General features: G+C 38.1%; 1 protein-coding gene across 1 annotated transcript in view; it reads right to left on the bottom strand.

Annotated features, from left to right (window-relative positions):
* Nucleotides 1-364: 364 nt before the first annotated feature.
* The window catches only part of GRAMD2B (GRAM domain containing 2B), a 61,538-nt gene continuing 35,972 nt past the window's right edge, over nt 365-25,930 (bottom strand). The window contains exons 3-15 of the mRNA XM_085214113.1: nt 18,513-18,635; nt 16,818-16,905; nt 16,460-16,526; nt 15,706-15,809; nt 11,569-11,664; nt 10,391-10,462; nt 10,188-10,268; nt 9,417-9,528; nt 7,480-7,602; nt 7,203-7,293; nt 6,694-6,795; nt 4,794-4,887; nt 365-1,581 (exon numbers count right to left, since the gene is read on the bottom strand). Of these exons, the coding sequence (XP_085070239.1) occupies nt 1,540-1,581; nt 4,794-4,887; nt 6,694-6,795; nt 7,203-7,293; nt 7,480-7,602; nt 9,417-9,528; nt 10,188-10,268; nt 10,391-10,462; nt 11,569-11,664; nt 15,706-15,809; nt 16,460-16,526; nt 16,818-16,905; nt 18,513-18,635 (1,195 nt within the window). The 3' untranslated portion in view covers nt 365-1,539. The remainder of the gene's footprint in view (nt 1,582-4,793; nt 4,888-6,693; nt 6,796-7,202; nt 7,294-7,479; nt 7,603-9,416; nt 9,529-10,187; nt 10,269-10,390; nt 10,463-11,568; nt 11,665-15,705; nt 15,810-16,459; nt 16,527-16,817; nt 16,906-18,512; nt 18,636-25,930) is intronic.

The following is a 25,930-nucleotide window of genomic DNA, read 5'->3' as shown; positions in this document are numbered from 1 at the left end:
ACTGAGAAAGTTGAAACACAGGCAGGATGCAGTTCCTTTGCACTGTGTAGAATAAGCCTGTTCAGATCATGAGTATCATGTTTGATTAAAACTGATGGATGGAAGCGGGATGATCCAAATCATAGAGTCACAGAATCATAGGATCACAGAACGGCCTGGGTTGAAAAGGAGCACAATGATCATCCAGTTCCAACCCCCTGCTGTGTGCAGGTCACCAACCAGCAGACCAGGCTGCCCAGAGCCACATCCAGCCTGGCCTTGAATGCCTTTTAGGGATGGGGCATCCACAGCCTCCTTGGGCAACCTGTTCCAGTGCCTCACCACCCTCTGGCTGAAAAACTTGTTCATAAATTATAGCACTGAGTTTCTTGTTTCAAAAAAGTTTATTTAAACAAAGTAAGGTGCATTTCACAGAAATGGTTATAAAATGCAGAGCATATATAAACAGTAATATTGCATACACAAGTTGTCATTATCCTAAATTTTGCTTTTTCAGATGAACCAGTCTGCTCTGTGAATCAGAAAGCTAAAACAGTCCAGAACAGTTATCCTATTAGGTATGATGAAAAAATATTGTGATATAACAAAGCAGATGTCCACCTTTTCTTTCAGTTAAGAACGTGGCAATAAAAATAATTTCAGTAATTGGTTGGTTTCTATTATTTGAAAATATCTGTTCCATATCAGGACTAGACTTATATAAACTGGAATATGAAATGTACTTGCTTAGCCAACCAAGGCTCTACTCAGCTCTAAGGAAAGCTAGCTGAAATCTTCACACTGATGAATTAACTTGAAGGACAGAGAAGAGCAGACAGAAAAAAAACAGTTGGTTTTCCAGACAGACATGTCATACTCATAATGCTATTCACAAGCAACTTAATGGTGAGTTGGCAAGTTCACACATATTTCAAGCTCGACTTTGATGTAAAATGAATCCCCAGTAGAACTGGACTTTATGCTCAGCAGTGATCCAGTGCCACAGAACATGAAATTGAGACTTTTTACAGCACCTGAGAGCTTGAGCACACATCAAACATTCAGTACTCCACGAAATCAAACCCAGAGGTGTTCTGGTTTTAATCTTTGGGATGATAGGACAGAAAGTAAAAAGCACAGCCCTGATCCATAGCCACGGCTGTGAGATACACAACAGCTCATTCACGCAACATGTCAGCATATGAGTTGTGTATGAAATGCTTACTTACATGAAAAAAGGCAGAAAAGGAAGGCTGAGGTAAAAAGAGTTGCTTCAGGATTGCACTGGTGCAAGGAAAGCTAAAATCAAACTGTAAAATCCATTAATTACTTCACACACAATAAAGAAGGAAAAAAAAAAACCCTTATTTTCAAAACATGCAGACAAACATAGTTGTTAAACAATAACATGACTTTCTGTGTTGTGACATGAGCATCAGCAGTTTAACTTTGGCTTAGACTGAAAATAAAGAAGCTTGAACTCCGTCCAGCAGAGCTCCTTTGGATCTGTTTGTCAAGCGAGATGAATGAAGTCTGAAGCAGTCCAAGAACATAAACATTTCATTCACCATCTTCAAGCAGTTTTTGTAAGTTATTCTGTATCTTAGAAAAAGAGACAAAAAATGATTGGGAAACAGAAAGCGTTATACTACATTTTTAAGAAAATCAAGACATTCTCCAATATATTCCCTGCGTGCTTGTTAATTCTGTCACAGCTATTTATACCAGTGGTATTCGTATTAAGTGAGAGTATTCATATTAAATGACAAGAGTCAAAGAAGCATCCAGATATGATCAGTCAGCAGAATGCTTAGCTGAGCAACTGAAACCAAGCTGATATCGCTTACAGGTATCTCCTGCAATCTCCCATGGGTTCTCTTCTTCATCGGATAGGAGATAGGAGAACAAAACTAGAGCTAGAACGAAATTTTCAATAAATCCAAAATTTTGAACTCAATCAAAACGAAATACAAGCTCTGGACGTAAAAGTCACAGCCTCTAGGTTTCAGTAATTCATATAGTTTTAGAACAGCTTCAAGTACAGAGGCTTCTGATGTTTGCAGCAAAATAAGCTCTTCTAACCACAAGCAGATATGTGTCCCTGTGCCCATGTATTGATTATACCACTGTACGCTGTAATTCCTGCCCAGGGACATCACCTCTCAATCCTTCCTCACTGAACTGCTGTCCCAGATGTCTTTTTCAAGAACAGTGAGAAACAGTTTTGTGAGAGCCTTACACACACATGAATTCCCATTTAACAAGCTACGTTAGAATTAAGAAATGAGTAAAATCAGGCCGCGTCTTTCCTTCAGCCTCTTTTAACACTTTGTCTTAATAGACGTGGTGAGTTCTGACAAAGCGTTAAAAATATTTAAAAGCCAAAGCACAATTCTGCTAGGCCATGGGAATTTCTTTACTCTAAATATGAAGTAGGTCACTTGAAAAATCATGGCGGAATACTTCTGCACTAAACATTTACTAACTGAAGAGTAATTCCTCATTTTTAACCTCGACAGTTTCTGTGAAGTACCTTATAGTGCTGCAGCCCCACAAAAAGGGAGGAAGATGTGACAGTTTGCACTGAAACTTCCTCGTTAGGTTTCCTGTTGAAGCCAGCTGAAGTCAATTACTAGCACTTTTCACTAAGACATACAAAGCAGTGAAACAACTGCAGTCACTCGAGCACATAACTTGCTAGATTTCTGCCAGTTCTGCAGCAGTCAAACAACGTTCTAACTACTGGTTGTGGCAGCTACATGCAGTACTCATTTAACGTGAGAAGCAGCTGACAGAGTTGTGATTGTTTTGCAATAACAAGTGTTCAATTCTGTAGACACTAAATGAGAGAAGTAAATGACTTGAGACTCTAATTCAGGACCAAGGGTCACTTCTTGGGAACAGCTGAATGATCCAATAACCAGCTGCCTTCTGCTGTATTTCCAGGTGGAGACTATGAAAGAGACTGTGCCTGCCTAGTCCTGTTGTTTTGCAGCCTTCCCACCGAAACAAAGCAAGGTTTCATAAACCATCTTGCCATCTGAAGATTTGTCCCAGACAGCTGGGAGGTAACAACATCTAATTTGGCTAAAGATTGTAACTAGTAATCATCTGGTAAGATTTTTTTCTCTGGTGTTCATATGTTATCATCCAGAGCATACAGAGGCAAGTGGCAGCATTACTCTAGATTTCAAGCAGTGGGTGTGTATGGAGGGAAATATTTTTGGAAGAGATTCTCTTGATCCAATGCCACATGGGTAACATAATATTACATAACCTTTATGCTAATTGAGAAACATACTTTGTGAGGAAAAAAAAAGGCACTGAATAACTTCGGCAAAAACCCAGTTTTAGAAACAGGCAAAAAAAACCCCATCTGATTTAAGCACGCAGGAATTTCAGTAACTTCTGTTTTCACTGTACTAATCCTTTTAGTTTTTTCATGCTTAGTCAGTTGATTCTGACATCTCCCCAACACACCTGTTCCATCTGCTTAGTAGCAGGTAGAGGTGTCAAAGATTTGGTGGTGGAGTGAGCTATGAGCTGATGCTGAGGCTGCCCAGTGCCAAGCACAGCTTGTTCCAGCAGGCTTCAGTGGACTGATTCAATGCATTGAATACAAAGCAAAAACATCAGATGGAGAGAGGAGAGAAAAACAGAAACTGCATAGGGAACATCAAGGCCAAGGAGGAGACAGGAGAAGAGGGGTGAAGGTGTCCATGAAGGCTATGGAGAGGCCATGCATGTCAGAACAGGTGGATGTTTCCTGAAGTACTTCTGCCTTTGGAGGAGCCCACATCAGTGCAGGATAAAATGCAACTGGAGCAGAAGAGAAATGAAGGAGTGGCAGATTGAAAACTGATATTTAACAATAATCCTTACACCGAACCCCAAGGATAGCTTGGTGGCAGGGAAGGAAAAGTCAGGAGAAAAGATGAGGCTGGGAGAAAGGCGAGGAAAGGTGTTGTTCTAACATTTGTCTTTGTTTCTCACCACCTAATGAAAATATACTGATTTTCCGCAAGCTGAGTCTGTTTTGCTTGTAATAGTAACTGGTAAGCAATTTCTTTGCATTTATCTTGATCCACAGTCCTTTTCACCCTATTTTCTTCCCCTGTTCTGCTGGGGAGGAGTGAGAGAGCTGCTGAGATGGTAGGTCTGACTGTAGGCCAAGGCAAACTCACCACAGTTCATGAAGTGGAAAGTAGTTCTCCCCATCCACTCATATTCTGCACAGACTTCCTATTTCAGCAAGTGCATTTAGGCTTGCAATTATTGGATAGTGAAGAATAAAGGCATAGACAAAGTTCAGGTACAGTGACCTAGACAGCTGGTGCAGCAGCAGCATTTGTGTTACTGAAGAGAGATGGATTCCAGCCATTTTGTATGAAGAGGATGACTCCATAAGAATGCCAGCACAGCTTTTCTTAATCAGAAAACGAAAACTCAAACAAAGGCCCCAAACAAGGAATTTTCTGCTAAGGAAGTTTCCTGTTAACTTTAGAATCCTTAACTCTGATGGACAGAATTAAAAAAAAATCAAGATAATTAAATGTAATAATCACCCCTGGCCTGATTGGTCTAGTAGTATTTTGGTGTCGAGCCTCAGCTCAAGGCAAAACAGCTACACAGACCAATGCTTATACGTTGGCTAACTTACAGCCCAAGAAGACAGTGCATCCTCTAGCAAAACATGCTAGTTTCTAGTATGAAATCTGGGAATGCCTTGGCACTTTCAAAAAACCAGAACCATAGAAATTCAAGAAGAACCTAATGAGCGTTACTGGCATGTGCTTCATACCATACAAAGTTACCTTTTCCAATTTCATAAGATTAGCAGTTAACTCATCACAGAAGGCATCGGCATTAATTTGCAGGTGAGATTCCAAACACTGGCGCACTGGATGTCTGTGAAACAGAATGAAGAAATTCGTGTGATGGGAATGAGAGAATGGAAAGCAGAGTTGAAAGCCACATTCAGATATGAATTATTTGAATGGCAGCATTGTGAACTGTACTTGTTTACAGAAACAAAGCCCTAAGTCACTTCTGTACTTCTGACTACATTCCTTACGTTGTTTCAGTCCCCAGAAGTTTAGTGGAAATAGCTGTAAAGCTTTCCATCTAGAAATAAGCTGAAGAGCTGCATAAGTTCTGTGTCTTGTGACTTAGAGAAAACCAAATAGCACAGCCCCTTGACACAGTACAAGTGCACATTAGGCTATCCTGTACCCCTGCTTTAGTATCAGAACAACAGAAAACAGGACCTTTCTGTGTAAGAGTGCTTCAGATGATCCTGTTAATAAAAATATGCAAAAAGTGGGAAAATGGCTTTTAATATTGCTTACTACTAAGTAAGTTTACCCTTCTTCCTATACTACTGGTAAAACATAAATGCAAGCCTGTTTAAGATAAATCACCATTTCCTTCCTCTTAAGAACCTAGCTTTGTCATAGATGCAACTCAGCTTTCAGCTGTATTCTGTGGATCCTAAGCTGCACGGTCATTGTTAGGAATGACAGTATGGCTAAGTCTGAAACACTTTGCAGAGAGCTCCGTTCCACCTGGGTACAGCTGTCTTGAATTTGGTTTTCTCCTGATTTTCAGGCGGTGCTTCTTTAGCTGCCAGGATTGCTAACTGCACCATGTCACAGCAGACTTTGCAGTGAGGTTTGGAAGTGACTAAATCACGTTTTTCAGAGAAGCTCAGAAAAACAAAGTCATGAGAGGGAGAGAAGAGTTAATGCAGAATTTAATACTAAATAAACTCATTGTATTTTTTCAGTATCCAGCTGAACTCCCTTCTGCCCTAAGTTCTCTGAGGATGCCCATATGACGTACTGCTGCATACTGTCCTAATACAAATTCCTGCTCTCCCTTTGAAGTTTGCAGATTTTCTGTTCATGCAACAGAGGGATTAAAAAAAAGGAGGGGAAGATCACATCCATGACTTAAGCTCTTCCACAGTTACAGAATGAAACTACTAAATAATTGCTAGGAGACATAATAAAAGATCTGCAATACTACACTGCTTCTTCCCTGGATTTGCCATAAACTAATGGCAAGTTTTCTAATTTTACATAGTTTGAATATTCTATAAGTGCAACCAGGAAATACGATTTAGCTATTTTCTATTCTTCTACTCCCTACTGAGAGCAGTCATGGGCACCTTTTCTTATGATGCATTTTTTGCCAGTTCTCTTCAAAGATATGAAGAACTTGTTGTAGTTTCTATTCTTTTTTTTTGTTGTTGTTGTTATTTATTTATTTTTGCAAGACATGATGTCAGTCTCTAAAGAGGAGTTGGGCAGCTCAAAGCTCTTAAAAACACCCTAAAAGTAAGTCTGATATATTAGCCTAAAGATTACAAGATAGCTTCTGTCATCGCAGGTTAATCAAATGACACTAAGACTGAAGTCATAGCTTTTTTCACAGAATCATTATCTGGAAAGAAGCTCATTTCAGCAGTTTACACTACCATTATTTATAGTTATCTGAAACATCCTGAACGCAATACTACACCATGCCATATGCTTGCAATAAAAGTCTTGAAAGGAAACCTGTGAGATGAGGCTTGTGCAGACATAAGAACTACATTAAGTTTCATGAGGGCACAACAGTAACACAGGAGTTTCTGAAAAAGACTGGATTAGCATGAGATACTGGAAAAGTGTTTTTTGTTTTTAATTGCAGTAGTTATACAGTGCATCTTACTCCTTAACGTGTGAATCAAAAGATGCAATGGAGATAAGACGTTCTTCCAGGACATTGATTTTATATCTCATGTAGAAGGTAGAAAATATTAAAACACAGACACTGTAAAAGAAAAAAGTAAGATATATCAATTATGTTTATATGGACATGGGAATGTCAGAGGTATCTCACAAACGCAACATTAAAGGACATTTAAATCATTATTTGTACATGCTGTCCAGGTATTGGTAGCATTCAGATAGCTTTGAAAGTTTGAACCTTGAAGAGAGTATGGCTCTGCTAAGTGCAAGTAGTTAAACTCTCCAGCAATTCCTGAACCAAAAAATCCTTTGTGTTTAGAATTAAAAGGCCTGTTAAACAGGTCTATCCTGGCATTTCTAGTTCTAAAAAGGTATAAAAGCCAAAATTTTCATCAATTCCCTCTTTTTCAAGCAAAGCTGAGATAACATTAATCTAAGTTAAAAAAAATCAGAGTATCTCAACAATCTTGATATTAATTGTTTACTTACAGAACTGCATAAAATATAAGTATGTGGTTCAGAGACAAGAGCTTCTGGAACTTAACTTTGTGGAAGAATCCTAAGGGTTCAGAATGACCTGCTAGGAAAAAAACACACGTTATTTTGATCAGGAAACACCAAAGATACAACGGTGTTTTGAAGCATGCAACAGATAACACAAACAGAGAGATAAACAGGAAGACATCTTCCATATTACGTGAACTGACATAACTACATGAGTTGGACTCAACTAACTTCAGCTGAGGATCTGCCCTTAATTTCCTACCATTTCGAAGGCAGTTTCTGGCTTTTCCTTCAGGTACCCATTTACCGCGTGCATCGGAACGGACAGACTTTGTTTCAGTCTTTGAAACTTTCAAGTGAGTCTGTGTCTCAACAACGTGATAATCTGTCAAAAGCAAGATTTTTAATAAAGCTGAAATATGAGGTCAAAGGAAACCATTTGTAGCTTAAGTTAGTCAAGGAATATGGCAACAGAAAGGTTTTAAGAGATACATTTTGAACACAGATAGAAGGCAGCTATTAGTTTACAGGCCTTAAAATAATCCATTTAATAATTGCACGTAATGACAAAGGAGAAGAAAAGCACGTGGACTGGAAGGGGATTATGTATGGTACATTTACATTTCCAGATTATTTAAGAGAAGGCAACCCATGCAAGTTTCACAGCTTATCACTGACCTTCCAGACTGAAGACTAAACAGACAAAAAAGCAATCTCTCAAAAGGACTGAATATGCTAAATATGATGGGGCCTGGGCAGCCTGGTGTGGTATTAAATGTGGAGGTTGGTGGTTGGAGATTCATGATCCTTGAGATCCCTTCCAACCCAGGCTATTCTGTGATTCTGTGACTCCTAATGACCTTAATATCACTATCAAATGGAGATAAATATTGTTACTTTGAAAAGGAAGATTCTAGCTTGCTTTCCTTTTTTTTTTACATGCAGATTATATCTTGAATGAGATATTGAGTGAGATAGAATAGAAAAATCCAGCCATGCTCAGTTCTGTTTATGTTTTACATGCACGTCCTTGCAAATCTTTAAAGGATTATTGTTTTTTTTTTTCCACATATGAAAAAGAAAACTGAAAGGTTTGAAGTAGTTATCAGCCTCAACAAAGCAGGACAGCAAGTTAAATCATCATTCAGAAGCATTCATTCCACAAGTGATGACACTACAATTCCATTGCTGCTTCATAAATACCACCAAACAACTAAAAATACACACATAGTAAATACCAAATTAAACAACCCCAAACCATACTGAACAAGAGAGACTTGTGAAAAATGAAGAATTAACTAAAACTAGGCTTACTGAAAATTGATATTAAAAGTTCTTTAATCTGTAATGTTTCATTTCAAAGTAAAGGTAAATGTTTCTATTAGTTCAAATTCACAGTGTTCAGATGGAACTGGAAAAATAATGGAACAACAACATATTAATATGTTAATATATAATAGTTTTATAGCAGACTAACACTCTAGAATACTTTAAATAACCTACATAGGTATCCCACATAAAATGAGTTTTGCCATATTTCCAAACTTATGTGCACTGTGTTTCTACACAGCATTCTTGCACCAGGTGAAAAACTTGAAGTGTATGAGACTACAAATAGTGTTAAGAATGAATAAGAGATGATATCTTCAGGAGTCTTGATGACCACAAAGAACAGAATTAAGGTTCATAAAACAGAAATACAAAATCATAAGAAATAGTTTTGATTACTAAAATCCACCACAGTACATAATGTTTATTTGCATTGATTAGAAGACATTTCTTTATAACTTGAGCTATTTTACAATAGTTTTTAAAATTAAAATTAAAAAGAAAGGGAAAGGGTCAGGGAGAGAGAGAGAAAAAGAGGAAGAGAAAGGAAGCATGAACATTTGCTAGGCTATATCTCTGACAGCATAATAGATAAGGGGTATATGAAATAGATGGTGAATGCAATTGGAGTCAGTAGTGATAAATCAAGCCTGATGGTGACAAAGTCATTATTTAATTCTGGATTGCGAAGTGCAATATAACAAGGGAAATTCAGCTTTTGCAACTTGGAGGAAGACTGTCCTAGGAAGACCTAACTAGTCTGCAGGACTGTGGAGAACACAGATCCACTTCTACATCAGAAGGAATTACAGAAGCAAAACCTAGGACTAAGCTGTTCCCATTTTCTTGCAGCTCCACGACCCCACTCACCTTGGAAACGTTCTAGCTCTGGGGTCTGTGAGCCTGTGCTGCTGGACTCCTCCATCTCTTGTCTCTGCTCCTGTACTATTCCATCCAGATCAGAATAGTCTTCGTTAAAATCCTGATGGGGAAACAGTCATAGCAAGTCTAATTAACCTTATTTCCTCTGACTCCCCTGTAGAAACTGAACTAATAATTACATATTTAAATCTTTCTGAACAGATGTAATCTTTGATATCAAGATGCTGAGATCTAGTTAGCAAAATAAGCAGACCACTTACAACCACCAGAATTTAAGCTTCATTCCCTGCCTTAGTTCAACTGAAAAGATTAAGTATGCCTGCAAAAGAAAGATTGGCAGATGAACAAGTCCAGAGCAGGCATTTCTAGCATCAGAATCTGGTCTTCACATGTGGAGACACAGCTCGTTCAGCTTTCTGAACTGGCTCACAGTGGAAGGATTGTAACGAGAAACACTCTGAAAATAGTTAATATCAGGAGAAGCAGCAACTGTTAAGTAAGTACGCAGAACTGTGAAATCTGACAGCAAGAGAAATATGTAGGGCATACACACCTTGTAATATATCTAAGACATACACAATATCTATCTATTTAATCAAACTATACCCATGCAATCACTGCCTCTTAATGTTACAAAGTTCACGGAATTTTTACAAACAGATGTCGTAATCTTCTTTGGTCTCCTTCCTTCAGACATTAAAGTAGGATTTGCAATGAACAGAGCAGTGCGAGTAAAGAACAAACATCAAAGCTTTTTACCAGGGACAGAGTTGTAGGACGATCAGCCCTGAAGCTATTTTCAACAGAAGATGGATTGGGACTGTTGCCCATGCTTGTATCCTGAAAAAAAAAAAAGCAGCAGCTTAACAAGAAACACTTCTAGCAATTGCCCAGTAGTTAAAAGTGGGAAAGCAGTAATAACAAACATAAATCTGCATTTCTTCATTCCCATTAGTACTTACCTCAAGATGTCTACATATAGATTTTAACAGCTTGTAGGTTGTATCTCTGGATAGTAAGGAGACAAACATATACTGAAAAACAAAAGTTCCAAAATCATTTGAGAAAAGACACACAGTACAAGCTTCCTTTAAGCTTACTAAAACTGACAATTATCTAATCAGCAAAACCACCTATTTTCAAGAACTTTCATGTAGCAAGGAAAACCTCCTTCCGAGGCTAAGAACTGAGGTTAATCACAGGGAGCACAGAACAGGCACATAAAATTTGCCATGTTCAGAAAACAGCATAGTCCAGATCCATAATTTTAATTTCTTGGTTTGTTTGTCTTAAAATTTTTGCATGCTATGTTTTCATAGAATTACAGAACGGCCTGGGTTGGAAAGGACTGCAATGCTCATCTAGTTTCAACCCCCTGCTGTGTGCAAGGTCACCAGCCATGAGACCAGGCTGCCCAGAGCCACATCCAGCCTGGCCTTGAATGCCTTCAGGGACGGGGCATCCACAATCTCCTTGGGCAACCTGTTCCAGTGCCTCACCACCCTCTGAGTGGAAAAAAAAAATAATTCTCTACTCTTAAAAAAAAAGCCCAAGTCCAAAAACATTTCTGCAGAGAAAATGTTTTTCTTTTCTAAAAACCTGCCCTTAGGATATATCACATTTTCTACTGATTGATGAAGTTACTACCAAGATTGCAGGGAGAAACTGCATTTTGCTGCACCTAAGGTATTGCTGATCAGATGAGAGACCCAAAAAAATGCCTGAACACTGTAAAGAGCTTCCAACAAGGCAGATAACCCTCCCTGCATGTACTTCCAGACCCATCTGTTTCTGATCCATGAGTGCCACTACACAGAAGTCTCGGAGGATGAGCAATGATAGTTCACAGGCAACAGCTGACAACAAGAGGTTCCATTTCTTATTTTCTCATCAAGTTCTACACAGCCCTTGTCTGACACTTGAGGAGGTAGAAGTAGCTCAAATTATCTGGTAAGAAACCAGACCCTGTGGGATCCTAAATCTAAATGACTACATGTGACCAATTTTTCTACCTGCTTAAATGACCACCTGGCATCTTCAAGAATCTCTCATGATCTGAGTGCCAGTAAGTAGAGATGACAAAAGATGTTGAAAAATGAAAACAGGCAGGGTACAATAGCATTGTCCTCTATGTACTTACTCTGTCTGTGACTGTTGCTATGATGAGAGCATTTGGCACAAGAAGGGCAGTCTTGGTTTTCTTCAGAAGTGTCACTGAGAGCACGGGTATGCTGATCTACAACAAGACCATTGCAATATTAGTCCCAGTATGTGTGTACAAATCTGGCATGCTGTTCCACAAGCAGCCAGCCTACCAACTGTGATATGCCAGACTTTCAGTGCTCTCCGTGTAAGGACTTCTCCTCTGTGTCCTTGATTACTAACAATTCATATGGAACTAGTGTGGTTTCAGATCAGTACTATTTCTTAACTATTTTTAGTTCTATTTTCATCAGGTGCTCTTAAAAAGACTAGAAGCTTCGTTCACTGTAGATCTCCAGAAGAAAGTAGTCTTAAAGCTAGGCATTTTGCTTAGGAACAAAACAAATCAGACAACAGGGTATTGAACAATAAACAGGGTATTGTTGTTTATTGTGGTTTATTGTTCACCACTTATAGATCCTTTCATTTGCACTTAATAGCTGAGTAAACGAGTATCACTGAAAGATCCAGTAACCACATGCCCTCTGACTTATTTATACCGATTCATGTGTGTGCCACCCAAACTGCCTACATTTACATTGAAAAGTTCCCAAATTTCCCTCCTGCTTAGTGTTTTCATTCAACCCCTTCAGTAATATGCGTGGTGTTATATTTCAGAGTATCTCAGTTAAAATGTTCTGCGTGGGTTCTTTTGTAAACCTTGTATTACAGAGGACTGAATAGCTGGTTTGACTTGCAGTTGAAAAGCTTTGGGCTTGGGAAGTTAGGCAAATAAAATAATACAAGATACGCATGTATAGGCTACAGCTACTGTGAGAACACCTGCCTCAATAGCTTGAGAAATTCATAACTAAGATTAAAAGTGTCCAGAGATCGATTGCTGAGCGATCAGAGCACAGAATTAAAAACACATTAATGCAGGAGAACAAAGTTTCTCTGTGCAATTTCATAAACCTTCATTAACTTTTGTTCAGAGCAATAAGTGCAAAGCAATACCAAGCCATTAGACGAAAAAAATATATATATTTTTTGACAGTAACAAGAAATGTGCTTCATCTGGATGCAAGATAACCAGTCACTGTTTAAGCATGGCTAGCCATTCCTCTGTCATCTGCAGGCTAGAAAGTCATTCATTCATTCATTCATTCAGTTTTATTAAAAAAATACGTGAAAGAAGAAAAAAAAAAGAAAGAAAGAAAAAGAAGGAAAAAAGAAAAGAGAAAAAAGCACAACCATAACAACAGCCAATGACTATAACTTTATATTATTCTTAGGCCTATGCCTGAGTCTGAGAATCTGTAAGTCTGGACACAATTTTTTTCCACTGATTATTCTATCTAATTCTATTTTCTATCAATTATTTATTTTATCTAAACATGCCAATTCTATTTGCTTGGCTTCAGAGGCCAAGTCTTTTGAAAACGGGCTAATTAAATAGATCCTCCATTATACTTTTCCTGAACTGAATGTTTGCTTGATCCAAAAAGATTTTGCAAACACTTCTGTTAAAAAGGCTGTTTCTTGAGTGGAAAGAAGGGAGCACATATGATGCTTATTTGACAGGAAGACAGAACAAAACAAAACAGAATTGTCACATAGTCAGAATACAATTTGCGTTGATGAAAAAAACCAACAACAACCATAACAACCACCACCACTAACAAAATAAATGAAACCTACCACTCCCAAAGATTTATCAGCAGAAAATCTGCAAATAGCAGTGATAAAAAAATGCAGCTTAGAAGTTTTCTAATTGGTTCAGTCCACCTCAAAGAACTTTAAGTAAGAGATGTTAATGGCATTCTGCTGCATGCAATTTTGATGGATAACATTACTGTAATCAAGACTAAAGAATACTTAAGTGGGATTAAGTACTTGCTTCCTGCACTCTTACCTAAGCAATAGATTAAAATGGGAAAATCACTGCAAGTATTTTATTTCTATCTGGAGCAATAATTATTTCAGGAAACAAGTTTACACACAGGCATCTTGAAAAGCAACTAGGATGATGCTTAGCTCCAGAAAAGACTGGAGGTCAACACATATAGCCAAAATAGAACAACCTGGAAAGACAACAAAGTCTTTCAAAGCCTGTTAAGTCCTGCAGAAGGATTCTTTTATTTCTGAACACGCAGGGTGTTTACACTGCAGATTCAAATCTCCTTACTTGAATTACTATTTCACCCACCAAAGATTTTAACAGAAAAAAATCTGTAGGTAGAAGAACTTGTCCTGATAAATTTAATAGAACATGTAGACCTGCTACTTCTCTCGGCAGATGGGTTATGACTAAGTTTAAACTGTTTCAAGCAATAGAGGTTTTGCATCTTGGCAACTCTGTCAATATATGTGGCATCTATGAAAATGGTTCTTCCTGTCAAGCCTGATTTCCTCCTCCCCTACTACATGATTCTTCATTATATGCCCAATATCCCCTGTTGTTTCGTTGATGATATGTCTAAAAATCTATGGCTGCTGTATGTGACTGAATCAAGTGCGTGTGTTGTGGAGGCAGAGAAGACAACTGGAAGTACATGACCAGGCCTCTCTCTTTTCGTTTTCATTTTTGTCCCCTCTCAGTGTTTTCTAAAACAAGGACCCAGGACTGATTGCACTTGGAATATCACTACAGACACATTCTGAAAACTTTATCTTCTGTTTCCCTTTGCATTATTTATATGAATATATACATATGCTCATACTGCTGACATCTTACTGACATCATTTTCCAGTAGTACATGATTATCATTTAGCAGCTTTTATTCCACGTCTTTCTTTTCAACTTGGTAGGTTTTTATTAGATTTATTGTGTATGTAGCTAAGCTTGAATTTTAGAAAGCTGCCCCACGGTTTGGAGCAGGCCCAGGCACATTCATTTGTGCTGTACAGGACACAAGCAACTTCAATTTTAATGAAACTACCTGACAAGATAGATGCTATGAACTTAAACGATGGCATCCAATCCTTCATTAATTTTGATTGCTTTGTCTGGCTTTCAGTGACATGCACACCAACACCATATGTATTAACATATTACTTACATTTAATTAATATAATGCATCAACTAGGAGACAATGGTCCAGTTTCTTGGCCCAAGCAATAATATGTATTAAGTTATAGAGCCAGCCTCACTAATGTGTCATTAATAATTTTAATCATTTTTAAGAAACACGTTCTGCCTTCTTAAAGTCCCTGTCAAAGATATATTGTGTTCCATCACAACAGCTGACAGAACAGAAATAATATATTGTGAACTCCCTGAACTGGTTTTAGCACCTAATTCACTGAGAAGGGGTCTTATCTAAAAAGCAGGTAGTTCAATGAAGTACTTGTGAAAGAAAGAAGCCAAACAAATCCTTACTGCAAACCATGCTTTTTCCCAATAAAAGATTAAATACAGAGAAGAGTTTATTTTGACAAAGACCCCAAAACTTCCAAATCAACAAAACCAGAACATGCATATTTTTGGGTGCAGTGTAATTTTATCTATATGCATAATGTTCATCAAAGGGGGATAAAACATTATGCAGGTCATATCTGTAATGAGAAAAGAGTAATTAGAATCATCCCAGCTGTTCATGTCCCATTTCTATTCTTCACATGGGGCTCACAAGTGAAAACCTAGAAGACTTTCTCTGTTCATGTAGAACAGAAGGAACAGATAGAAGAATCCCCTCAGGCCTTTACAAGTTCACACTGAAGCCAGTTTTAGGGTTTTTTTTTATTCAACTGGCTGTTAATGAGTGTACTTGATCCTTCCCACCATTTCCCCAACTAGCCCTTATACATTTCACCCTACCTCCTCCTTCTCTTTTCCAAAGTTAACCCAAGAGAGCCACTTTCGTACAATTACCGCTGTGTGAGTTTGGCAGCCTTTGTAATTCCATGTCAAGTTCTTTTCTTAAATATTTTTTCAGACAGGAGATCTGTAAAGCAGAGACTGGTTCTTTAATAGTAATAGTACTCCTGTTCTAGAGAGACTTTCGGGCACAGTCATTCTATTCAGTAACACTTGGAGTATTAGAAGTTTTCTAGCCTTTTGAAAGCAAATTTCAAATGGTGACTACATTTCTAAGGAACTGTACTACTATTTAGTACAAATGATTTTACTAACCTTAGTGTCTTTACCAAAAACCTTGGAATGGAAGCAAATCCAGTTTTCAGAAAGGAACAGCTTTCCTTGATAAAGAATTTCTTTCTGGAGAGCACAGGTAAAACCTAAAATATAATGATATTCTGTAACTTTTAGTGTACACGTAACACACACTGGCATTTTTTTTTTGCTCTTTTTTTTTTTTAGCCACTACCTGTTTGGGTATATACCTTTTGACAAACATTGTCAAACCATCCCTGATCAATGCAGGGGATTTGAACTAGGTAACCTTTAAAGGTCTCTCCCAACTCAAACGATTCTGTCACTCTAAACCCTGATGTACTGAAAAAGTTTTGCAAGTACAGAGAAGCTCAGAAGATTTCACAAGCTTTACTTTAATTCAAAATGTATGAAGAATAAAGGCTGAAATGTGTAATTATGCAACAGCCAAGACACTTTTTTGACAAAGTACCACCTAGCTTCCTACAAAGCTTTAGACTAGTTTTCAAAACATTGCTCTAGGTTACTCTAGTAAGAAGTACAAAGTGATCTACAACACCAAAAGATGCTAAACACATGAAGAATAAGAAATGTACATTTTACAAGACTGCAACAGAGACACCCCTGCATGCACATGAAGGCCTTGCAGCTCCAAGCAGCTGGAGTTAAAAGTTTTTTTAAAATTTGCATTGTGCTTTTTGTATGCCACCAGAGTCGGCAGATGTTAACAGTATTTTGATCCACAGCCAGCAATATCAAGGGTCTTAATACTCACTTTGTTTTAGTGGCTCATCAATGGAAACATCCAGAAACAGCTTATGAAAGTGTGCATTTGCCTTCAGCTAAAAAACAAAAAGGCCCACCACCAAAGACACAAGCCTTATTAGATATTCTTACAATTAAGTGACTCATATCATTTCCTATACTCCCATTTTCTTCTCCTTCTGCCCATTTGTTTTACAGTAAATCGTCATTTTTGCTGTATGCCTATTAACTTGTTGTTCTGATCTATGAAAAAAGGAATCTACATCCTTATACAACCAGGAAATAGAATTCCAGTAAACAAGGGTGCTCTTCCAGTTCTGTATTTGCTCTTACCAGTCACCACCAAAAAAAGTCCATCTTCTCCCTACCTGATTTGAGATATGTTTTTTCCTTTCAATTTTGGAATCGTTCTTGCTTTCCACTGTCAGGAGTGGACTTTCTGTACTGCTCTTTGTCCTGAAAATAATAATTTAAAAGAAAAAAAAAAACATGCCATGTAAGATCTCATTTAATGTGCCTTTTAAGTTATCAACAGGACATTTTTTTTCTGCGAAAATTCTGTGAATTAATCTTTCAATAGCTACTACCTGATTTTTGAAGTACTACATAGCTATGTATAGGAGTCTGTCTGAATTTTGAACTATGTCAGTCCTCCCTAATGGCCTATTTTTAACTTAGAAAAAATATTTTAGACCACTAGTTGTAAGGAAAAAAAAAAGTTCAAAGCATTTTATAGGTTTAATGGATTATCATTGTGCCTAGCTCCATGTTTGTTTGTTTCTAGGCAACGTAAGAAACATTAAGCAATTCACTTGGTAATGTAATAAAAATCAGTCAAAACTTAGTAGCAGAGAGTTCAAGCTAGTGCAGTTGAAGCTATGAACTTATACTACAAGAAAGGAGATTATTTGGAAAGTGCAGCAGAAAGAAAACAAGGATGTACAAGTCAGAGAATGGCTACAAACACCATAGTGTATGGAAATCAATGAGACACCAGCAATCCTGGAAGCAAAGTTTCCAATAAATGAGAAAGAACTATAAATGCTTGTTTTATAGGAAGCTGTTGTATCTGTACACCCTTAGCAGTGCATGTAGAAAGAAAAAAGCAACAACAACATAAAAAAGCCAAGTAGAAAGAGTACAGAGGAAAGGAAAATCTCTGAGGATAACAAGGAAAATAAATTCTGCTTATTTCAGGGCTAAGAGTGAGAGGAACCTTAAATTTGGGGTATAAATAAATTTAGGAAAGAGATTATACAGCAGGGGGACTGGCTGCATTTCTCAGGAGGTCCCTCACAGAAGAAGCCTTCAATATACATCTGTAGGCATATTCATATTTCTGTGTAATGTACCAGTCAAACTGAACAGCTAGCTTTGCCTTATGCCAATCCTTCCATACAGCATAAAGTCAAACTGTATGAGAGGGATTAAGCTAGAAAGAAGTTTTACAGAAAAAGATCTCAAAGATGCTTCAAAAATTAAGTGCTGCTTTGTAACTACCTGCCCTGTGAACAAAACCACACTGTCAGGTTGACCACTGACTTCTGCATTAGCTGCCCAATTGAAAGTGAAAGGAATGCAAAATTCACCATTCAGAAGTTTTTTTTGTTTTTTTTTTAATTATTACTTCAGTTTCTTTAAGAGACACTGCAGTCATCTGATACAATATAAAGTGCAGAGCCCAAAAACATTTTTTTGTTATAGCTTTACTGCGGATAATGAACACACTAGATAGAAAGTATTCAAAGAATAACCCAGGACTCAAACTGCAGCTCAGTTTGACTGCATCAACCTGGCTGTGAACAGGATGTAACCAGCACTAGTTACAGTGCAGTGCATTCTTCCCTAGAACAGGAAAGCTAAGCCAATCCAAGAGTTCATACTACCACTCTTCTGATTTCTGCTGCCATGGCAGCCTCAGGATGTAGGCTCTGCTCCCTGCTTACCTGCCTAGGGTACAAGCTAACCCACAAATGGGATATCTGATAAATCTCATTTCTCAGCTCAGCTTCCCATTCTGATTTTTTCATTAGCAGAAACCTGACAATATTCCTGATCGTTACCTAGCAAAATCAACTTTCTTCCCATCATCAAAATGTTCCACTTCACTGGCAGGAGTCTGCAGCAAAACAGCAGGTGATTTTCCTGGTTTTCTTCTTTCACTCGTTCCATTTTCTACATCAGAACTGCAAGGGGGGAAAAAAAAAAAAAAAGCAGTGTGTATTGCAGGATTCATACCAATGCCAAATGCCACTTTGCCATATTGTCATTATTGAACAGAATGAAAAGCAAAATTATGACATCCTTTACACTAAGGTCCTGAAAAATCTGCAACTACTAACTTGCCATTATTATGTCAGGACTTAATATTCATTAGAAAGATGGTGAAGCATTCAGAAGCACAGGTAGTGCTCTCCTTGTTCTTCGTGATTGGAGACCCAGGCAGAAAGAGAACAACAGACCAGTTAAAAAAATTGGCTATAAGGATGATATAGCACTCAGGCAGAGCAAGAAAAAGTAACTGTTCCCCTCTACTCTGCCACTGTAAGGCCCCACCTGGAGTAGTGCATCCAGGCTGAGGCTCAGCACAAGAAAGATATGGAGCTGTTGGAGCGTGTACAAAGAAGGACCATGAAGATCATAGAACTGGAGCATCTCTCTTATGACAAATGAGGGAGCTGTGCTTGTTTAGCCTGGAGAAGAGAAGGTTTCAGGGAGACCTAATTGTGGCATTCCAGTACTTGAAGGGAGCTTACAAGCAGGAGGGGGACAGACTTTTTACGTGATCTGATAGTGACAGGAGAAGGGACAATGGCTTTAAACTAAAAGAGAGGAGATTTAGCTTAGATCATAGGAAGAAATGTTTTACTCAGAGAGTGGTCAGGCCCTGGAAAAGGCTGCCCAGAGAAGTTGTGGACGCCCCATCCCTGGAAGCATTCAAAGCCAGGTTGGAGGGATGTACCAGGCAGCACATCTAGTTGGATGACAACACTGCTCATGGCAAGGGGATTGGCAATAGGTGGTTTTAAGGTCCCTTCCAACCTAAGCCATTCTATGATTTTATGATTATACATCTCAACAGTTAAGAGTGCTGGAATTTCAGTAATGAGGAGAGGCAAACTGAAATCTTGCCACAGATATTACAGTGCTCCTGACATTTGCAGCTCTGGTTTCCTTTCCAAGTGTAAAGTCTCATTTTGGAAAAATGCATTTCACTTTTAGTACTTCGATCTGATGACTAACGAAAATTACTTTGATTGGCAGGTTGAGAGATAAACATTCTGCATGATAACAATTAACTCTTAACAGAGTATTTGTTGTTCACTGTTGCGTGAGGACACTGGATTGTATTTTGCCTCACTTACCTCTTCCACAAGACTTGATCTGCACAAAGCTAACAAATGAAGGGCCCACTCCATGTGTCAAAGTGCTATTTTTTTCCTACAAAAGCAGAACTGTCACAGTGTACTGTCCTTTCATAACACATAGCACTGTTTCAGAAATACACACTGAGAAGAAGAGTCAGCAATAAGCGATACGTTAAAGTCCTTCCCTCATAGTTTTTTCATCTCAGAAAACTTAGAGGAAAATGCCATTACAAATAGCAGGGTCTGAAGAATGGTAATACTTTAAAATGAGACATGACAAGTAGATACACACATATAAACACACCCTTTTATGGAAGACTAAAGTTTCCGCATGGAAGAAAAACAAATTATGCTGCCTGTAATCTAAATGCCTGAACACAGATGAGAGCATTTACAGACATTTTTCTTTACAATGTTTAATATCTACAATTCCACGATGACAACACAGCCACTGCCATCAACTGACACTGCTGTATCAATAAGAAATTTGTTTTTCCTACTGAGGTAACAGTTTTTGCTGACAAAGATTCCCAGACTAATTCCATTTGCTTTTAGTAAGAGCATAATATTTTCAGCTTTGATTATGCTTTGGTAAATAAGATCAGAAGACACAGCTCACAGTGTTTTGCTGCAGATATGATGAATTTAGTAGTATCCTACTTCACAGCTAAATTAGGGTTAAAGCCATGAAGTTTTGCCTTGCCGATTCTGAGATTTGTTCTCAAAAAGTCTTATGCTTCCATGCAGCAATTATCCCCCTTTCTAATTCTTCCCCATCACTTAACACCCTTCAGCACAGGGGCACTGAGTTGACACTTGCTAAGTCAGTTCACGCTTTGTATTTACTTTCAAAGGGTCACAGCACTAAAAAAGTTTATAAGGAAAAAATAAATTGTTTCCGAGTTGTTTTGTTCTTGGACTAGCTCTGCCTGACCACAAGGCACTGGCTTTTGCTTTCAGCCTTCATACATTAGAATGAAATGGTCTGATTTAGCTGCAGCTCAATCTTTTGAATGAAAAACCCAAATAAGCAATTTTGCATTTTATGAGGATAGAATTGTCAAACTAAGGTGCTCCCCACAGATATAGGACTGCCTTTATTCTCAAAGCCTGCAAATCCTGCGAGTATGAGGCCTGGACAGCCTGCTTATTCTGACAAGGCAATACTCCTGGCAGATCAAAGCAGCCCGAGTCAACAAAAACACTTACTACAACAAGCTTGTTTTGAAAAAGAACATATGCCCTGAGGTTTGGTATTCACTTACGCTCACAAGCATAGTAAGATGTTTCGTTACTCCTGAACACATTATTACTTACCACTCATACTTCCTTTCCCCCCACCCATAAATTATTCCCTGTTCCTCTCCCTGGCTGCATCTCCAAAGAGCAGTTGGATGGGACTTCAGGGGATCATCAAGTACAAGCTTCCTTTGCTAATGGATGCTCCCTACAGCAGGTTGCACAGGAAAGTATCCAGGCTGGTACTGAATATCTAGAATTGTCCCCTTCAGTTGAGAACAGAAGGGATGTGCCTAGGCAATAACTGGCTCCAAAACATCTCAGGAGAGAGGAGATGCCCTCATAAGCGCATCCTACTGAATGCAGTACTAGAGTATGCTCCTCCCAGCATAGTCTTGCTATACTTATCCTTCACCCCCTTCACATTGCCCTTTCACATAATGAAACACTACATAAGAATTTGTCCTTGTCTTTCTGGTATTTGTAGCTCTATATAGTGGCTAATTTCCTGATAATTATCTTCGAAATGTCAGAAGGAATCTTATCTTGGTTGACCTTCCAGAGAAGGAAAGATCATGGCATGACCTAAAAACATCTTTTGTCAGGTCACAACTAAATTAAAGTGCTCCTTACATTTTTAAGTCTAAGTCAGGATTCATAAATATTTTCTAAAAAGTTCACGAGTCAGCAATCCATGCAAAACAAACAAATAAACAAACAAAAGATCAAGAGCACCACAGAAATAATATTATCCTTACTACTACTGCTAAGAACAGTTGCATTTAAATGAATATTTGCAAGCATTAGAGCAAAGAATGTAAACTTTGAAACAGCACCTCGTTGATTGGAAAATAAACAGTTTTCACGCTGAACATGGTGGACTTGATACTATTACTAAGCTGATATAAAATAATTGCTAAGAGAAAAAAAAAGTCTCTAAAATCCATTAATAAATAAACCATAGTTATAAGCAGTATAGGTAAACTTCTTGTAAAAATGTTTGTTTTTAAAATACACACAAATAACAAGATGTATTTTAAGATTGAATCACATAAAAGGAAAAATGAAAGGAATACATTAATCATAGCAAATAGACAAAGTTTCACTGTGATGAAGAATTCAGAGTTGCATTATCAGTAATGCATATCAAAAGTCAGAGGACATCATCTCTTCTGATTTTCTGGTTTCTGTGACATAAATGCTTTCTGACAGGCACCTTTGTTGAGCTGCTTGTACGGCAGAAAGCTTTCTGGACTTTCAACAGTTTTCTTGTTTGAAGCTAATCTTCTGCAGCACCTGGAAAATCCAGACTTCCTGTGAAAATATGTTGTGTCCTATTAATTCAGTGGGATCTTTTCATAGAAAAAAGAATTCTAAACCGTATATTTTTTTCCCAGTTCCCGTCCAAACTTGTTTGAATGAGAAACGCTGAACAGGAGTAATGTAAAAGAGATGTGCTAACAGGCCACAGTTTGGAAAGCAAGCCTTGAAGAATGGCCAGCTTTTAATAGATAGTCTTACAGACACAAACACTGCTCAGATAAGAACTTCAGAATCAGATAAGGTTTGCTGTCTTCTGACAGCACACACACCTTCCTACAAAGCTTCATGAAGACATGCAAAGAAAATCCAGGCTACTTGTTCTGTGTGAATAATCAAGGGTACTAGTTGCAACTTCAGCTGTTTGCCAAACACAGTGAAAATAAAATAAAATAAAAAAAACACGAGGTCAGATTGCCCCGGCCCCATCCAACTTGTCCTTGAATGTCTTCAGCTATGGGGCATCCACAATTTCTCCAGGCAAGCTGTTCCAGTGCCTCACCACCCTGCGAGTAAAGAATTTCTTCTTAACATCTCACCTAAATCTCCCCTTTCATTTTAAAGACATTCCTCCTTGTCCTATCACTATTGGACCATGTAAAAAGTTACCTCCTGTCCTACTGAAGTACTGGAATGCTGCCGTGAGATTTTCCTGGAATCTGTCTTCTCCAGGCTGAATAAGTCCAACTCTCTCAAACAGTAACCTCTTTATTGTCCACAAGCGGGCTTGGTACAACTTATATGGACGCATTTATCACAAATATAATGACATCTTGTATCTTTCAGCTCATTTAAATAGTTATGCATTTACTCGACAGCTACAAGCATCAAAGGGATTTGTCAAAGAAACCGAACCTATGCACAAGGCCAAAACATGAACAGATTGTACTACTTAAGCTATTCTTACTTGCATACTTGCAGATGTGAGTAAATTCAGATGAACTGTTTATTCTTTCAAAAGCTAAAAACAAAAGGGAGAGGCTCAAAATATAGCAGAGACAGCCTTCAGGCAAAGATGAATGCAAGGCTGTATGATGAAACATGCAAATGTTTGAAAGGACACTGCAAAGTGTGCTGCAGTCAGAGGCTACTTTCTCAGCACAGATATCCCTTGACTTATCATTCCCCTTTAGAGCAATATTCTCAGCATTCCTTTCACTCAGCCTAAACTTGCTTGAGTTGTTAATCTTCTTTCAGAAGCTAGGTCCTGTCATTCCATTAAAACTCTTTTCTACCCCAAGCCAGCCTGAACAAACCTTTTTTGGTCATGTAATCGGACTCTGAAGTGTTTCATCTCACCGGTTTGCATTCATACCTTATATAGTTGAATTATTTCTCCCAAGGACTGAAGAAAATACTTCTTTTTCTTTGTAAACTATCCTTCTGTCCTCTTCATAGCAAATTAAAGCAGCACTGGATAAATCATCAACAGTGCTCAAGGATTTTAGAGCTGTATGTTTCTACATAGTTTGGTCACTTGAGGGCAAAATGCCCACCAAGACTCCAGTATCTGTACAGCCACAGTACAGTGCTGTGTGGCACAAGCACTGCTGATGGGGGAAAGTACGTCTCCTAAAGAAATATGCCACTGAATACTGTTACAGGATCATAGAATCACTCAGCTTGGAAAAGACCTTAAAGATCATCAAGTCCAACCACAACCGAACTACACTACCCTAACTCTAAATTCTTCTTCTTGCCTATTTCTTACCTATTTCTAAGACCAAGTACTTCTACTGTGGAAAGACAAGCATTGATTGTCTTTGAGGCTCCTGAACTATCAAAACAGACAGAAAATGAATCACAAAGCAACAATGAACTCATTAAGAGCTGCTATGTTAAGAACAGACATAATGTATCCCAGCAGAATACATTCAATATTTGTATATTTTGACATACTTAGCATGTACCCTATACTTAAAGCAGAAAAGAAAATGGACAAAACCAACTTTTTGGCTTGTCTGGGCTGTGTTGAGTCAACAGAAATTGTCTTGGGTCGCATACACGTAGATAGTTCTGAAAGAAATGCCTCCAATTTACTACCAATTTATTACCATGGAAACCATAACCACAGAGACACATGATCAATTTTTCTTTGAGCTGAATAACTGATTGCAACTCAGTACATTCCGTATCAGCAGGTAATTTATTTATGTTGGCTGAAAATAGAGTTGCAAATTGTCAAAAAAGATCATCTTTTTTTTGTGTAACTTAAACCAGTTCTCAAGTTCCTTTATCACAAAATAAAGCAAGGATGCATATTTTTGCCTATTCACAGGACTGTGTTTAGGCAACGTATCAGAATGCATGCAACTGACTTGTCGTAACTTTATTAAGCACTGCACCCTTCCTGTGTCCCAGTTTCAGGACAGACAGTGCAAATTGCACACTAATGTGTACTTGTTGGTGTGCCATGGGTGCATGCACAGGGCTGGGCTGAGCTGCTCAGAGGGGAAGGACTTTGCCATGATGGTGTGGGGTAGGGGGGTGGCCAAAGCACAGGTTCAGCTGGGCCAGGTGCAGCCTGCAGGCCATTTGTTGGACCTGCCTGGTGTAAACCCAACTGAGTTCCAACTATTTCAAGTTGTTCAAGAAGCAGACTGATTTTACTCTTAATAAACCATAGTCAAATATAGAATAACAGAGACAATATTATATAGTGGTATGCTAACTGAATATCATACAGACATTGATGGGTGCACAATAATATATATCACATGTTACTCTAGGCATATCTTTGATATAATACATCTGTAGGCATAAGTGGGAACCTGATATCAATTAAAACCAATTACTAGTAGTTAAAGACATTTTTATAGTGTTTTATATGTCAAGGTTCATTTCAGATTTATTTAATGTGTGTATTTCACAGCTATCTCTAGGAACACAACTACATGTGAGTACTTCAGATGTCTGTATCTGTGCGTTTATTAAAAGGATGAATGAAATTTTTGAGTTAATATTGAAAAGAAACCCCTCCAACTTTGTTAAGAGCAGGAAGAGGCAGTTTTTTTCTCAGCTGAACAGACATTTCACATAATAACCAGATCAACTTTCACACTTGGACATCAGAAAGATCACTGTGACACCACAGACGTCATCAGCAAGTATGTAAATTATCTGCTCCAAATACCATCTATTATTAACTGGCAGTATTCTCTGTCTAATCAAAACCAGACTGCTATCAAGTTCCACGGGGGAAAAAAAAAAAAAAGAACACAGAAGAATTCCCTGCGCTCTGAAACATGAAACACTATAACAAGATATTTTATTAGGTTAACATTAGAACAGGAACATAAGCCATTTAGCTTTCTTGTCTTGTCAAGAGTTTCCATTTCAGGTACGCACTTCAAAAAGAAAAAGCACTCTTGCACATGTACTTACTCAATTCCACAAGATTTCTGACATGCAATTTTCAAAGAAGTCACAGCAGGGTTCCCAACAACTATTCATCTGAATACAGAGATGGTCAAGACCAACAGATGACACAGATCTTCTTGATAGGCATATTTATGAGAAAAAAAAAAAAGAAAAAAAAAAGAAAAATGCAGAAA

Source organism: Meleagris gallopavo, chromosome Z (genome assembly GCF_905368555.1).
Source record: "Meleagris gallopavo chromosome Z, MGAL_WU_HG_1.1, whole genome shotgun sequence".
In the NCBI taxonomy this organism is placed as follows: Eukaryota; Metazoa; Chordata; class Aves; order Galliformes; family Phasianidae; genus Meleagris; species Meleagris gallopavo.
Note: the sequence above shows the minus strand (reverse complement) of the source record. Positions and strands in the feature narration are given on the sequence as shown.